Source organism: Anas acuta, chromosome 24 (assembly GCF_963932015.1).
Source record: "Anas acuta chromosome 24, bAnaAcu1.1, whole genome shotgun sequence".
Taxonomy (NCBI): Eukaryota; Metazoa; Chordata; class Aves; order Anseriformes; family Anatidae; genus Anas; species Anas acuta.
In genome coordinates this window covers 1360556-1374495 of record NC_089002.1, presented here as the reverse complement: position 1 = coordinate 1374495, position 13940 = coordinate 1360556, and the positions used below count along the sequence as shown (strand labels likewise).

Genomic DNA, 13940 nt, shown 5'->3' with positions numbered 1-13940 from the left:
TCCTGGGGTCCCTGCTGGGAGCTCAGCAAATCACCCATCACACCAAGGATATCCCGAAGACTCACCTGTGGAGTATCATGCGATTTTGGGATTAACCTTCTTCTCTCATGCCCATTGGGGATGGTGAGCTAGGGGGCAAACCTTCTTCTGAGCCTTTGCTAAATCTCCCAGGTGCCTTGGATACAGTTTCTCCCACCCTGGGTTTTAAGATTAAATGCTCAGACGCTTTCCTTGTGTCTATTTCTGCATCTCCCCAGCGCAGAGGGGCACGGGGCAAAGTGACAGCCAAGCAGGACCTCAGCAAGTTGGGCTGAGAAAGGCAACTGGGTGCCTGCGTTCCCCATGAAATCAGGGTAACCTCAGAGCAAAGGACAAATATTTGGGTATCTCTACATAATATTTAGGTATCTCTGACTTTAATCCTGTTGTTCCCTGCATCACTCCTCATTACCCTGTCTGCACTAATGCTTTGAAGATCCAGGGCCTCACCAGTATCAGTTCTAAAACTGTAAAAGAGGAGATGTGTGTTTCTTCCTTTAATACACCCTGATATAGTAAAAAGCAGCCAGTAGCCATTACCTAAACTCCCCTTCTCCTGCCCTGTACCTCGTGCTGGGGTGTGGATGAGCACTGCTCCCAGGAATAGGCCTTTCAACACCCTGCACAAATGCAAAGGAGGGAGAAGAAGGAGCAAGAGAAAGTGGGAAGGAGAAAGAGGGACCTGGCCTGATTTCCAGAGCTGCAGGATAAGTGTTCATCTCAGTGAGAGCTGTGTGAGTGCCGAACCTTTGCCTGGAGGTTACCTAAACATAGGCTGCGGGGGCTCCTCTTCGCACACCCACACTTGCAAATTTTGCACCCAGCTGCTCAGTGAAGGCCACCCTGAATCTGAGGCACTGCAGCAGTGATGGTGCAATCCTACACCAGCTCATTTTCGAGTCCTGCCATGCTGACATACACCCAGCGCTTTGTGATGGGCGTCACTGGGAGGGTAGCAGTGTCTCAGCTGCAGGACCACTTTCCCTTCTCCTCTTTCAATCCTTTCCCCATCCACCCTCATGCTGTCAGCATTGTATTGATGGCCTTTCAGCAGCCCCAGTCCAGAAGTTGCTTTCAGGATCCAATCACCCTCTTTGCCAAATGGAAACGGATTTGGTAATAGATAGCCAGGGCAACTAAAAACCCCCGCTCACCCCTGGGGCACGTATGATGGGCTGTAATGGGGTTTTAGCAACCTGAGCTTCCCAGGACAAGCAGCAGTGGAAGAATTTTCTTGGCACTTGGCTCATTTCCTTCCTCAATGTAACCGGGCAGGATTGTGAGGGCTTGAGCACTTGTAGACCCCAATGAGCAGAAAGCCTTTTTCAAAGGTGCGCAGTGTAGTCCTCCCCAAGACAAAGAGCATCCCTGTGCCACTGCCTTTAAGGACTCTTTAATTTATGAGCTGGAGCAGATAAACAAGGGTTTCATGGGCTCTTGCCTGGCAGAGAAGCAACACACAGTGAAGAAAGCACAGAAAAGTAGGTCAGGCAGCACTGGCAGGGTCAGCTGCACACCCAGGATTGCTAGCTCTGGGAGGTCTCTGTGTCATATGTGTAGGTCTTCCTCCCCATCCTTGTCTCTGAAATGGTGCAAAAGGACAAACAGAAGGATGCTCACCCCTGACATTATCTCCTGAATCCTCCACACACGGCCAGGATGGTGCAGCATGCTGACAGACTGGCAGTTTAAAATAATTACTGCATCCGCCTCGCCGCCTCCTCCTGACATCCCCTCAGAGAGCCTGCAAAGCAGACTTCTGCAAACCCCTTGCACCAAGCGGTGTTTAGATATTGATGAGCCCAGAATGCTGCCAGCCAGAGATAAGAGCAAGGTTTTGGTGCCTGCTGAAGCTGACCAGAGCCTCTCCTGGTCTTGGAAATGGGGCTGAGGAGTACCAAGTGGCTCAAATTGGGCACAGCTTCCACCCACCATTACAGAAAACACTGCGACAAGGGTGCTGCTGATTTAGCCCAGGATGCACTGCTCATAAATACTTGTATTACCTTGCATTGGTTCAAATGCTTTCTGTATTTAAATGTTCAGAATTAAATACTTCCTTTCATGCTAAATTACCCGTCCATGGGCTCCTCTACCCATTTATGTATTTTCTCTGCCCCAGTATTGAGCTCAGCTTTGCAATTTGCTGGCTCCTGGGGCACAGCATAACAAGCTGTGTTATAGGTGTGGAAACTGAGGCACGAGCTGAGATGTGTTGTTCCCTGGGTCATACAGCAGCTTGCTGGCAGGACAGGCACCCCAACTCAAGGACCTCAACATCAAGCCTGGGGCCTCCACCACTGAAGCCAGGGGGGTTGAGGATGCTGAGGAGCTCAGTCCCTGTGCAGAGGCTTGGAGCTAGAGGGAGCTGCCCCAAGAAGATAGAAACCAGTGGTTCTCTAAAGAACAGACTTCTTCAAGGACCAGGAGGCTTGAAAACAGCACCAATGCCACTGGTACATGTCTGGCCAGTTTAGACAAAATTTAAGCACTGCTCTTCACATTGTTCTTGGGTTATTACTCTTCTGTGTATACATCCAAGAGTGAGGAGGCTTCTTGGAGGTGGGGAAGCAGCCTGGGAAACCTGAAGTTGAGAGCTCCAACTTCTTGCAGGAGGCTTGCAGCAAGAGGCTGGCTCAGTGGGGTTTGCTGCTGAATCCTTCCAAGGTCTCCAGCAAGTGATGCCACATCCTGAAGCCAAACAACATCAATCTACAATACAGGCTTTATCCACGTCACTGACATGAGTCCCATCTAGGGGGAGAAAGATTTGAACTTTTTTATCTAAAAACAAGCCATGCCTAGGATAGGATATTTTTTTAGAGTCTGGGTTGTCACCATGGCAAGAAAAAAAAATTTCTCCAATATGCAGAAGTGAAAATAACATATCTCTGCCTGAAGTTCCCACAGTGTCCCTAGTGCAGCTAAGTGTCCCAGTGAGATGCAAGAGGATGAAAAATGCCAACCCAAAATTGTGCTGGTTTGGTTCTGTGCAGGTAAAACCTAGTCCTGGGGACACACCTACTGCCCAGCTGTCTCTGAGCATTCATCTCAGACCCCTTAGGGAGAGGAGAACCTGCCCTGGGCAGATTTTGGATAAAATATATGCATTTCAGTCCCCATTGCTCTCTCTCTTTTGTGGAAGTTTGCCAAAAGCCTGAAACACAAGTACCAACCTCCAGCTCCTTCCCTCCCCTTTGCTCCCCCAAAACACGTGTAGGAGAGGCGAGGACAAAGCAGCAGAGAAAGCAGGGCTGAGTTTGCTCCCTGGGGTTTTAGCAAAGCAACCATCCATCTGTGAGAGGAGTTGGTGCCTTCACAGGGAACCCATCCCCATTCCCTGCGGCAGAGACTGTTCTCAGCCTGAAGTCCTACTAGGACACATATCTTGGGACAAGAGGTTTGAAACACCACCAAGGAATTGCTGCTAGCACCATTCCTGCCTGTTTGCTTCTCCCTCTTTGAAATGTGATCACCACCTTATAACCCACCAGCTCAGTGCCTGGAGGTTTTCCCAGAGGTGTATCCTCCAGCACAGCACCCATGGGAGATCTGCAGACACAGCATGGAGCAGGCTGGGTGAAGAGCACCAGGTCCTCCCCACTGTCCATCACCGAGGGTGAAGTCCATCCCCTTCCAGGGAAATTACCCCCAGGCTGATTTTTCCATGGTTCAGGCACTTTCCTCCTTTTCTCACAGAAGGTTTAGATGCACAGAAAAAAACAAACAAACGAACAAAGAACCCTCAGTCTACCAAAAATACATTTGCTTGTCTTTTTCTTCTCCACCCTCCACAGAACTGATATCAAAATAGCTCCTCAATAATATACATATTTATTTCCTCTTAATTAGTGCTGATATTTACAAAATTTGTGATACTCTGTGAAGAATATATTATGTACACTCATGATAAATCAGACAGCAAATGCTCATTTAGAATACGTATATACACAGATCTGTATACCTATATACAATTATCAGCCTTATTGATGCGGGTGTCTCAGACTGCAGACACACCCAACCCCAAGGACACCCCCACGCTGTCAATAAGAGCAGTAATGTCTATACACACTGTGCAATTCAGATACAGCTGGTGTCTAAATTTTTGTCTAGCAAACGCATGATTTAATGACTTGAAATTCCCACGAGTCCTCCTTTACCAGTTTATAGGCCTCTCTCCATTCCTGGTCCCATTTCTCCTGTAACCATGGCAACAAAAGGTTCGGCTCCAGCATCGTTAGGATGAGTCCTTCTTGGATTTCCTCTTCCTATCGATTCACTCAAATTAGGCAGCACACACAGGCTTGATCCAATGCCTGTTTTTCCCTTGTGCTTCCAGCAATGATTAGTAGATGACATTGGAGGAAAATAGCACAGTCTCAAGCAATGAAGGAGCAAGTGTAAATGGATAACTGCAGTCTTATAAACAACAGAAAAATTAAAAAAAAAAAAAGCCCAAGCCCCCCAAGCCCTGAGCAGCCAGGCAGGGCATTAAACACACACATGGACCTTGCAATAGGGCCATGGTCATATAATGTCCAGGAGCTCTGGCAAGCAAACCCATCCCACACAGAAGAGGAACTGGGCTGAAGGGTTTCCCACTCTCCATGCATGGTTGGGTCAGGGGGAGCTCATCCCTGGGTGTAAATCTGTGCTGTGCTCTCAGGGCTGATTTACACGGCTGGAGACTGGCCCCTTGCCCTCACCATGGGATGCAGCAGGATGGGAGGCACCCAAAAAAAGAGCTTGGAGGGTGACATTTGGACAGCCAAAGCAGTAATTTCACAGGGAGACCAAGGCAACAGAGGATGGGGAAGGGCATGAAGACCATTGTCCTCCTCAGGGCTCCTGGAGCAGGGCAGCAGGCAGTCCCCAGTGGGAGGGGCCATGGGGGGATGTTCTGGCTGCTGCCAGGGGTGCAAGGAGAGAACCACATAATTTTGGGGGGGGGGAAAAAACAAATGCTTTGGAGCTGGCTCCTCCTCTCTTCACCCCTCAGCCCCTTCCACCCCAGCAACATGCTGACCAGCACCCACCAACTGAAGAAACCACTAGGACCCCCCCCCCCCATGAACAGAGACCCCAAGGTAAGCACATCCCAGCTCCAAAACGGAGAGGTGCTTCCATTAAAAAAACAAACAAACAAACAAACAAAAAAAAAATGCAAACAAATCCCTTCAACTTCTTCTTGGCTTTCCCTGCACAATCACAAAAACATCAAGGATGGGCCCAAGCTGGGGATCCAGACCAAAAATGCTGCAAAGCTGCTGGGATGCAGGGGTACATGGAACTGGGTGCCACTGGTCCCCACCACCAAGGCCAAATCCAGGCCTCCTTCACTTGGCCCATCCCTAGGGGTGTTGCAAACTCCAGAAGGCTGCAAGACTTTGGCAGCAATTTCAATGCTGACCCAGGAATTATCTGATAACAAAGCAAGGCCCTTCTTGAAATACCTCCTCCTCCTCTGTCTTTTTCTCTCCTTCTGTGTATTTATGCACAAATATGCCCATATTTATACTCCCACATGCCACACTCGCATAACACTAATGTAGAGATCCTTTTCTTGGTACAGGTCTGTATTCAAATTTGTAAGACTTCAACACAAAGCTACAGAGATTATTTTTCCAGATAAAACACATCACCCCATACCGATAATTTTTTTCCATCAGCTCTAAATCACTTGGCAGTGTGCAGCCAGTACATGAGCTTCCCCTCACTGCCCTTAACAGCAATTTCAGAAGATTTTAAAGGTCTGATGGGTTGTTCACAGGCTTGGGCAAGTGCTGGCTTTTAGAAAACAACTGTAACCACCATTTTCCGTCTCCAAAGCTAAAACACAAAGAATAAAAGTTAAGATATGGCTACTGCCTCCTCTGGGTGCCTATGCAGGAACACCTCCACAGAGCAGAAAGCTTCAGTTCTCCATTGCAACTGTGGCCAATATCTCCATGGGAGGAGGGAGAGGAGACTCAGCCCCTGCGTTTTGGCATCCTCAGTCTGAGGCACTTCCTATCCTGTTTTTGTACCCATTCAAAGCAAAGGGAAGTTTGGGATGCTCAGCTTTCTCTGCGGATGCAGGCCCAGAGTTACTCAGACTAAATTCCTCAAGAAAAAATTACAGAAAAAAACACAGTCTCCTCCTGAAAACTGGTTCAAGATCACATCAGTGAGTCAGAAGCAAAGCTAGAAATAGCACTAGAGCTCCGACCTGCAGGCACAAATCCCATTAAAAACTATAGGGAAACCATTTCTCCGGGCGGGGGAGAAATCTGGACCCTTCTGCTTTGTGCAGCCTGATGGATGGCTTCTTACCACAGCCCCCACAGACCCTTTTTGCACTGAAAACGTATCTGAGCATGCATCCAGGCACATCCCCTACTTCCCATACATGGCACCAGGGCCAGTGCTGAGGTGCTCTCCCTCCAGGGCTGGTTTCCCTACGTGCATCTGCCTGGGTGACTGCAAGAGGTGCAGGATCCATCCAGATCCAGAGAGGCCAGGAAGTGAGTGGTCTAAAACTCACAGGAGTTAAACAACAAGGCCCTTTGTAAAGTCTTGTTAAGTGCCAGCATCCTCTCTAAATGCCCGTGGCAGCCTGTTTTTAGTACTGCTGCTTTCCTGCACAGCAGGGTTGGGACTGTCCCAGGTCTGGGGGACCCATGGGTGGGCAGCCAGCATCCCAGTGCATTGGGTGCAAGGTTGCATCCCCATAGACCTGCAGTGAGCTAGACTGACAGAGGCTGGCTGGTTGCCTGGAAATCACACCCATGCCATCCCATGCAACAACAAGCTTCAGAAACAGATTTATTGCTTTCAGTTGTGTTGCTTCTTTTGTGTGTGTTGCAAATGGTTTTGGGCTTCAGGGACACCCATTTCAGAGCTGCAGCAGCAGAGAGGAGGAGAGTACTCTAAACACAATGAGATATAATTCAGCACAGGCTGCAGGCCCAACCCTGTGCAGTGTTGAGCACCCAGAGCCCAGTGCAGTGCATTGGTGCTGCTCTGCACAGAGCAGGATCCAGGACTCTGGTGTGCTCACCATGAACACTGGGTGGTAATTAGAGCCAGGCCTGGATCAATCAATCACTTAAGTAAAAATGAGTGATCCCACCTGGTTGAGTGGGGCCATGTCAGCACAAGAGATGGATCAGACCCTAAACAGGATTTTGAATCATTGCTGTAGAATACGTTAGCACCCTTTGTTGTATTGTTATAAATATTGTTTTCCTCTTGGAAGTCAGGAAGGGTCCAGCTGGCCTCATTGGCATGCTCTTCAATGCGTTTTCTTCCCTGCACCTGTGCTTGGCAGCAGTGGTGAAATGCTGACTGTGCCCAAATTCTGCCTATATTCAACCTGACTCAACAGGCTGCTAAATGCCAGCCTTCACCCAGGGACTTGCTTGGCTGGGACCTTGGCAGGGGTTTGCATCCCTCTCCCCTGCCCTGGCCCATCTGGCCCATTCTGGGCTTTGTCAGCAGTGGGGGGACAGACAAGGAAATCCAGGTGGGATGGGGAAAGCACATAAGACCCATGAACCAACAGCTCCCAGCTATCCCCAAATAACGCCAGAGATGAAGAAGAAACATGGGCAGCCCTGAGGTCTCTGCACCTTAACACAGCCTTAAAAACAAACAAACAAACAAACAAACAACAACAACAAAAAAACACAACTGGGAGAAAGCAAAATAAAAACAAAGTCTTGGAAGTGCGAGCTTGGATCCAGCGCAGCCTCCACCACACGGGAAAAAAACACCAGCTCTAGGGCTCTACATGGTTGAAAAAGGGTTTGCCAGCCCAAAACGTGCCCCAGGACAGGTCACGTCTGGTGGCCCCTGAGCCAGGAAGCCCTGATGCTCTGAGCGATCACTTTTGTTCAGGAGTTGGCCCTATAGTCGCTCTCTAAATATCTATACACACACACACAGACACACAATAATTGTATAGGAAAGGGCTGAAAATTGCTGAACAAGCAAGTCTGGAGAGCCAGTACCTGCTATTCCACCTGCTCCCTGTGCCCTCTCTGATCAGCTGTGGTTTCTGCTCATGACACCACGATTAATGACTAGTTACTCACCCCCTAATGAGTGCAGGTGTTTAACTTTCAGCTCACCTTCCCTCACTTGCAGTACTCGGCTCTTGTGGCTGGATGCTCGGACACTCAGGCTTTGCCTTGTTATCTATCAAACTGTTGTCAGCACATGCTTTCCTCATCCAGTTTTAAACGTATTAGAGATTTTTTTAGCTTCCATAAATTTCCTTTGAGCCACCGGAGTATCTATAAACACTATAAACATGAATACTGTATAGTCTACTAAGAAAATATATATTTGTGTGTGTATTAAATATTCAGATTCATGCAACAAATACCCATGCAGCTGTACTGTATTACTGGTTAAATTTCACTGCAGTATAAATATATTATAGGCCACAGCATAGTTGCTCCAGTTTTATATATAGATATATAAAAAAAGATGCTTTTTCCAACTAATTTTCAATGTGTCAGTGGAGGTGTCTTTGGTGATCCTGGAAACAGTGGTGATGGAAGTGTCATCTAAATAAATCAATAAAATCCAAGCGCTCGATTTATTTACTCATCCCTCCTGATGCCTGGCATAGAAAACTTAAGACTTAATAAATAATGCGCCGTCAGACTAATTATCCCTCCCCTGGGCCTCACACTGGCATACTGCAGTGGCTGAAACTATTGCAGCATGCAGCATTTTCAGTTATGAAACGCGAGCCCGGGTGATGCGTTCGCACTTGGCATTCCCAAGGCAGAAACCCAAGCCTTCAAATAATTGGGGTGGCCGGCAGCATGCTGGCCTCCCCAGCCCTGCTCAAAATTTCCCTGCTGCTGCCTGTGCCTGGAGCTGGCAGTGACCCAGCACTGGGGACAGAGCTGTGCCCAGCCGTGCTCCCAGCCAGCCAGGGAACATACCCTGCATCTCTGCTATTGCACAAACAGGAGCGGTGCTTGGCTCGACTAACCACTCCACACCTTTGGAAACCCACAAGCCTGGGATGGGAGAAGGGAAACGAAATGGTTTAGTTTGTTTTTTCTCTTTGTTTGCTTTCACAAACACTTATTCGGTGTGGAAATCAAAGGTTAAAAGTCACTTACATAGCTATTGCTTCCCATGCAGAACCAAATATACACCGTAGAAAATACTGTATTAACTACAATGCAGAGCAGCACTCAATATCTGCAATTGTTCCACTTTAGCTTTAAATACATTACTAGGTTTTAGCAACTAGACATCAGTTAGCATTTTGGTGATATTCACATAGTTTGTGTTAGCTAGGGTGCAATTGGCTGTCTTCAAGTTCTCCTCCCTAAAATCCTCATTGCTATTGTTTACACCTTCCTGAATCTCCATATAATCAGACTTACTAATGGTAGAGGCACTTCTGCTTTTCTTTAGGTCGGGGGAAGAGGGGATCTTTGGGCAGCTGGTTACTTGCAAATATTGAGCCTGCTCCTCTCCCTCTGTCTCCCGGTGGTAGAAGTAATTGAAGTTAGACACTATGACGGGCACTGGTAAGGCAATTGTTAATACGCCAGCGATGGCACACAAGGACCCCACGATTTTCCCCCCGATGGTTGTGGGGACCATGTCTCCGTAGCCAACAGTCGTCATGGAAACCACAGCCCACCAGAAGGCGTCGGGGATGCTTGGGAACTGGGACTCGCTCTCGTCGGCCTCTGCAAAGTAGACGGCACTGGAGAAGAGGATGACACCGATGAAGAGGAAAAATATCAAGAGGCCCAGCTCCCGCATGCTGGCCTTGAGAGTCTGCCCCAGGATCTGCAGCCCCTTGGAGTGCCGGGACAGCTTGAAGATCCTGAAAACCCGCACCAAGCGGATGACTCGGAGGATGGCCAAGGACATGGCTTGCTGGCCTTGCTGACCATCCTCTGGCTTCTCGGCCAGCTCCGTCCCTAAGGTGATGAAATAGGGAATGATGGCTACAATGTCTATGATGTTCATGATGTTGGTAAAAAATCCAGCCTTGCTGGGGCAGGCAAAAAACCTCACCAAGAACTCGAAGGAGAACCAGATGATGCAAAGTGTCTCTACGATGAAGAAGGGGTCTGTGAAAGAGGTCGATTGCTGGTACCCCATGCTGCTGTTGGAGTAAGGGGGATGGCTCAGCCCACTGCCATGCATGTCTTCATTCTCATCACGAAAAATGGGCAATGTTTCCAGGCAAAAGCTCACAATGGAGATTAAAATCACCATGACAGAGACAATAGCTATAATCCTGGCAGGGCCTGAGCTCTCGGGGTACTCGAAGAGCAACCATACTTGTCTCTGAAACTCATTCTCTGGCAGTGGTCTTTCCTCTTCTTTAATGTAGCCTTCGTCCTCCCGAAACATTTCCATTGCTTCTTCCCCCAGTTCATAGAAACGAATCTCCTCCGAGAAGATGTCCAAGGGCACATTAACTGGCCTCCGCAACCTCCCGCCAGACTGATAATAGTACAAAATCGCATCGAAGCTGGGTCTGTTCCGGTCAAAGAAATACTCATTCCTGAGAGGGTCAAAATATCTCATTCTCTTTTTAGGATCCCCTAGCAAGGTCTCTGGAAACTGGGCTAGTGTCTTGAGCTGAGTCTCAAAGCGCAGCCCTGAGATGTTAATGACCACCCTCTCGCAGCATTCATGGTCGGTCTCAGGGTTGTACGTGTCCTGCGGGTGACCAGGAAGAGCTGCAGCCTCGTCTGCAGGATCTCCGGTAGCAACTGTCATACTGGGGTTTAAAAGAAATCCTTATGCTAAACTCTTCCAAGTGCCCGGTGGTGGGATCGGACTCAGGGCACAGCTACTATCCTGCAGAAGGACAGGTACGTAGGTTTGGAAGTGTTTCATGAAAAACGAAGGGATGTTAAAATAAAAGAAAATAAAAAAGGAAAGAAAATTGCCCCTGCTGAGAAAGAGAGAGATGAAATAAAGTTGGGGGGGGGGGGGGGGGGGGAGAGCAGCTCCCTGCGCTAGCATGTCTACCACCTTCCTCAAGGGGTTAATTTGCCTTCTCTGGGACAGAGTTCAGAACTCCCTTCTAAACCAATTAGGTGGAAGAGAGAAAACACCTGAGGAACCTTCATCTATTCACAAAGAGTGTGAAAAACTGTCATTGGCAAAACAGAACGTTTTTGACTAAAAAGAAAAAAATAATTAAAAATAAAATTAAAAAAAAAGAGGGAAGGGAAGGAAAGGAAGAAAAACCCATCCAGCCCTACACTGGCAAGGGGACCCGCAGGGCACCCGGCAGAGGCAGCACGGGCTGAGCTCATTTCCAGGCATGCAGCTAAGGGTTAACATTCAACCATGCAATAGCAGACAACCCGGCACTACCCTCCAGGAAAGCCTTAACGGCTCTGATTTAAGTTCAGCACCTTCCCCATCCTCCTGCCCTGGCCATAAAGCCACGGGATGCCACACTGCCCGCCCTGCTCTCCGCTGACCTGGGCTTTGCGGCTGCCTGAATTTCGGTACAAGCTGCCCCGCAGACCACTGCAGTCCCCCTCCTCAACCGCTGGCATCCCGGCTCCTGTCATTCTCTGCAAAGCACCATGGCACACAGAAAACAAATCACATTACCTGGAGAAGCCAAATCTTAGTGCCTCTTAGTAAGACCGATTATCTGACCCTGGGGAAATCCTAGAGAGAAATAGAGGCTTCCAAGATCCCCATAATTTCCTCTCTCTTCAAAGTTAAAAATAATGGTGAGTCATCGTAGAAAAGGAGAAGGGACATAAAAGGGGTGAGATTCCCAGATGGAAGTCAGGTCTTGTAATGGTTTGGACTGGAGAGAGAGAGAGAGAAAGAGAGACAGAGGGACAGTCTTCTCAGTAGCTGTTGCAGGTCTGCACTTCAGGGCAGATGAGCGTCTGTCTGATGCCTTCAGTACGGCGTTGAGAAGATGCTAAGCTCAGCAAAACCTGATGTCCCCAGTGTCCTCAGGAGGTGTGGCATTGCCTGGAAAAAACAGTGAGAAGGTATAAAGCTGCCGGGGGCTTGGAAGGATCATCTGCAAAGCCCTGGCTCCTCCAGGCAGCCCTTTTTCCTCCCTGCGAGCTGTTTTCCCAGTGCCTCCCTAACCTGCACTGCAACACGAGATGAGGGTGAGAGCGCGCTAGTGGCAAGGTGGAAAAAAACAGAGCCCCATCCCCTCCGCTCCGGCTCAAGGCGGCGGGGCCGGGCCGCCCGCGGGAGCCGATGCCAGCGCAGGGGAGGAGGCAGCGGGTGGAGGGGGAGCGACGCAGCCCCCGGCCACGAAGGATGCTCTGCAACGCCTCGCCGAGCACCCAGGAACTGGTGGTCCCTACGCCATCGCGCCACCTTCCCGGGTAGTTCGGGATGCTCTGGTGTCATCTATGAGACCAAGCCCCCTGCCGGTCCCTGTCTGGTCCCCCCCCAAGACCATCTGTTCCCCCAGTAGCAGTCGAGTAGCCCCAAGCATCTCCGGTCATAGGACCCGCACGACCCGCATCCGCCCCCTTCCCATCCTCCCGAAACCCAGCCCCCGGCCGACCCACCCCCCTGGGAATTCGACTCCGGTGGGCAAAATTTCTCATGGGGATGCTGAGGCTCCGATCCCTGGTCAGCGCCGGCTCATCAGCCTCCCTGGTCCTAAATTAGATCATCCTGCACTGCCTCACACCATGGGATGCTCCAGCCTTTGCTGTCCAACCAAACTCTCATTTTCCTTTTTTTTTTTTTTTTTTTCGTTTTTTCTCTCCCAAAGAAAAAATCCTCTAACCTCCCTTCTTCAGCTCCAACTCGACTTGTCTACTTTGAGCCAGGATTACAGAACTGGGTAGGGGAGGCAGGTGGAAAATAACCCTGTGAACTGAGCCTTCTTGGCAAAGATTTCATTCTTCTCTGGGGCATTTATGCCTGTTGGTTTCTCTCTTTATCACCCCAGGTGCAGATATTGCTGCAGATCCCTCTTTTCTTGGAAATTTCCTCTTCCTGTGGAACCCTCCTCTCCCTTCTCTTTATGCACTAGAAAAAATAGTACAATCCTGACAAGGCTTGCAGCATTCAATGGCTTCGCTTAACCCTTTTCTGCCAGGCCCAGAGGAGAGGAGGTTGCATTTGTCCCAGTTTTTCTCCTTTTCCTGCATTTTCTCCCCACCAGCTCACTCTGAAGTTCTGCTGGGTTTGACCTTCTCTGGCTCCTCTGAGCACCATGCAAAAACACTGCATACACCAGGAGTCTGCTGCTGCCAAAATATCAGGCAGCCACAAACCCCCATCTCACCAAAAATCAACCAATCTTGATCTTTTTTTTTTTAATACGATTTTTCTCCTGCCCCTAAATTCTATCCCAGCCCAAAACAATCCAAGTTTCTTCAGCAGTACAGACATTTTCTCATTTTTTAACATGTTGATTTTTATTTGGCATGAGGTATGCCAAACGCAAGCGGTGGTGGTTGGTGCTTATCTGAGATGGTTACAGCATCACCTAGCTTGACATCACAGATTCCAGTGCTGTTTCTGCTACTTTCTCCCCACTGCATGCTGTCCTGACTCCCTTTGCTAAGAGGCAAACACCTCTGCCACCTTCCCAAGCATCTCTGAGCTTATTTCATGCAAATCTGGGGGCTGCAGGGGCAAGAAGGAGATGAAGAGGAAGATTTGCCAAAAGACCCCAATTTTTCACTGCATACACAAACCCAGGATCACTGCAGACATGAGCCATCTTTCAGAGGGTTGGGATTTTGGATGTCAGAGATCCTCGAGGACAAGGTCATGTTTGCTTTCCCTTTTGCAACCGAAAACATGAAGCCTCCATTTTCACAGTTTGTGGCAAGCTGCTATTTAAGCAGGGACAACGGGGAGGAAGGGGAGGGGGAGGGAGGGGGAGAAAAAGGCACCAACTTACAATTGGC

General features: G+C 49.1%; 1 protein-coding gene across 5 annotated transcripts; it reads right to left on the bottom strand.

Annotated features, from left to right (window-relative positions):
* Window positions 1-3854: 3854 nt before the first annotated feature.
* On the bottom strand, window positions 3855-12881 carry LOC137844049 (potassium voltage-gated channel subfamily A member 2). 5 transcript variants are annotated; one of them, XM_068659984.1, is made up of 3 exons: window positions 12806-12881; window positions 11644-12021; window positions 3855-10872 (listed from the first exon to the last, which is right to left on the bottom strand). In XM_068659984.1, the coding sequence occupies exon 3, from the start codon at window positions 10789-10791 to the stop codon at window positions 9292-9294; it is 1500 nt and encodes a 499-aa protein (XP_068516085.1). In that variant the 5' UTR covers window positions 10792-10872; window positions 11644-12021; window positions 12806-12881; the 3' UTR covers window positions 3855-9291. The 5 variants fall into 5 exon arrangements, with proteins under 5 accessions (XP_068516085.1, XP_068516084.1, XP_068516087.1 ...); XM_068659983.1 differs by lacking the exon at window positions 12806-12881 and adding an exon at window positions 12582-12781; XM_068659986.1 differs by lacking the exon at window positions 12806-12881 and adding an exon at window positions 12145-12553.
* Between the last annotated feature and the right edge of the window lie 1059 nt (window positions 12882-13940).

What these genes read in the sequence shown, in the direction of transcription:
- LOC137844049 (XM_068659984.1), bottom strand. Translation starts at nt 10,791, where the DNA reads ATGACAGTTGCTACCGGAGATCCTGCAGACGAGGCTGCAGCTCTTCCT.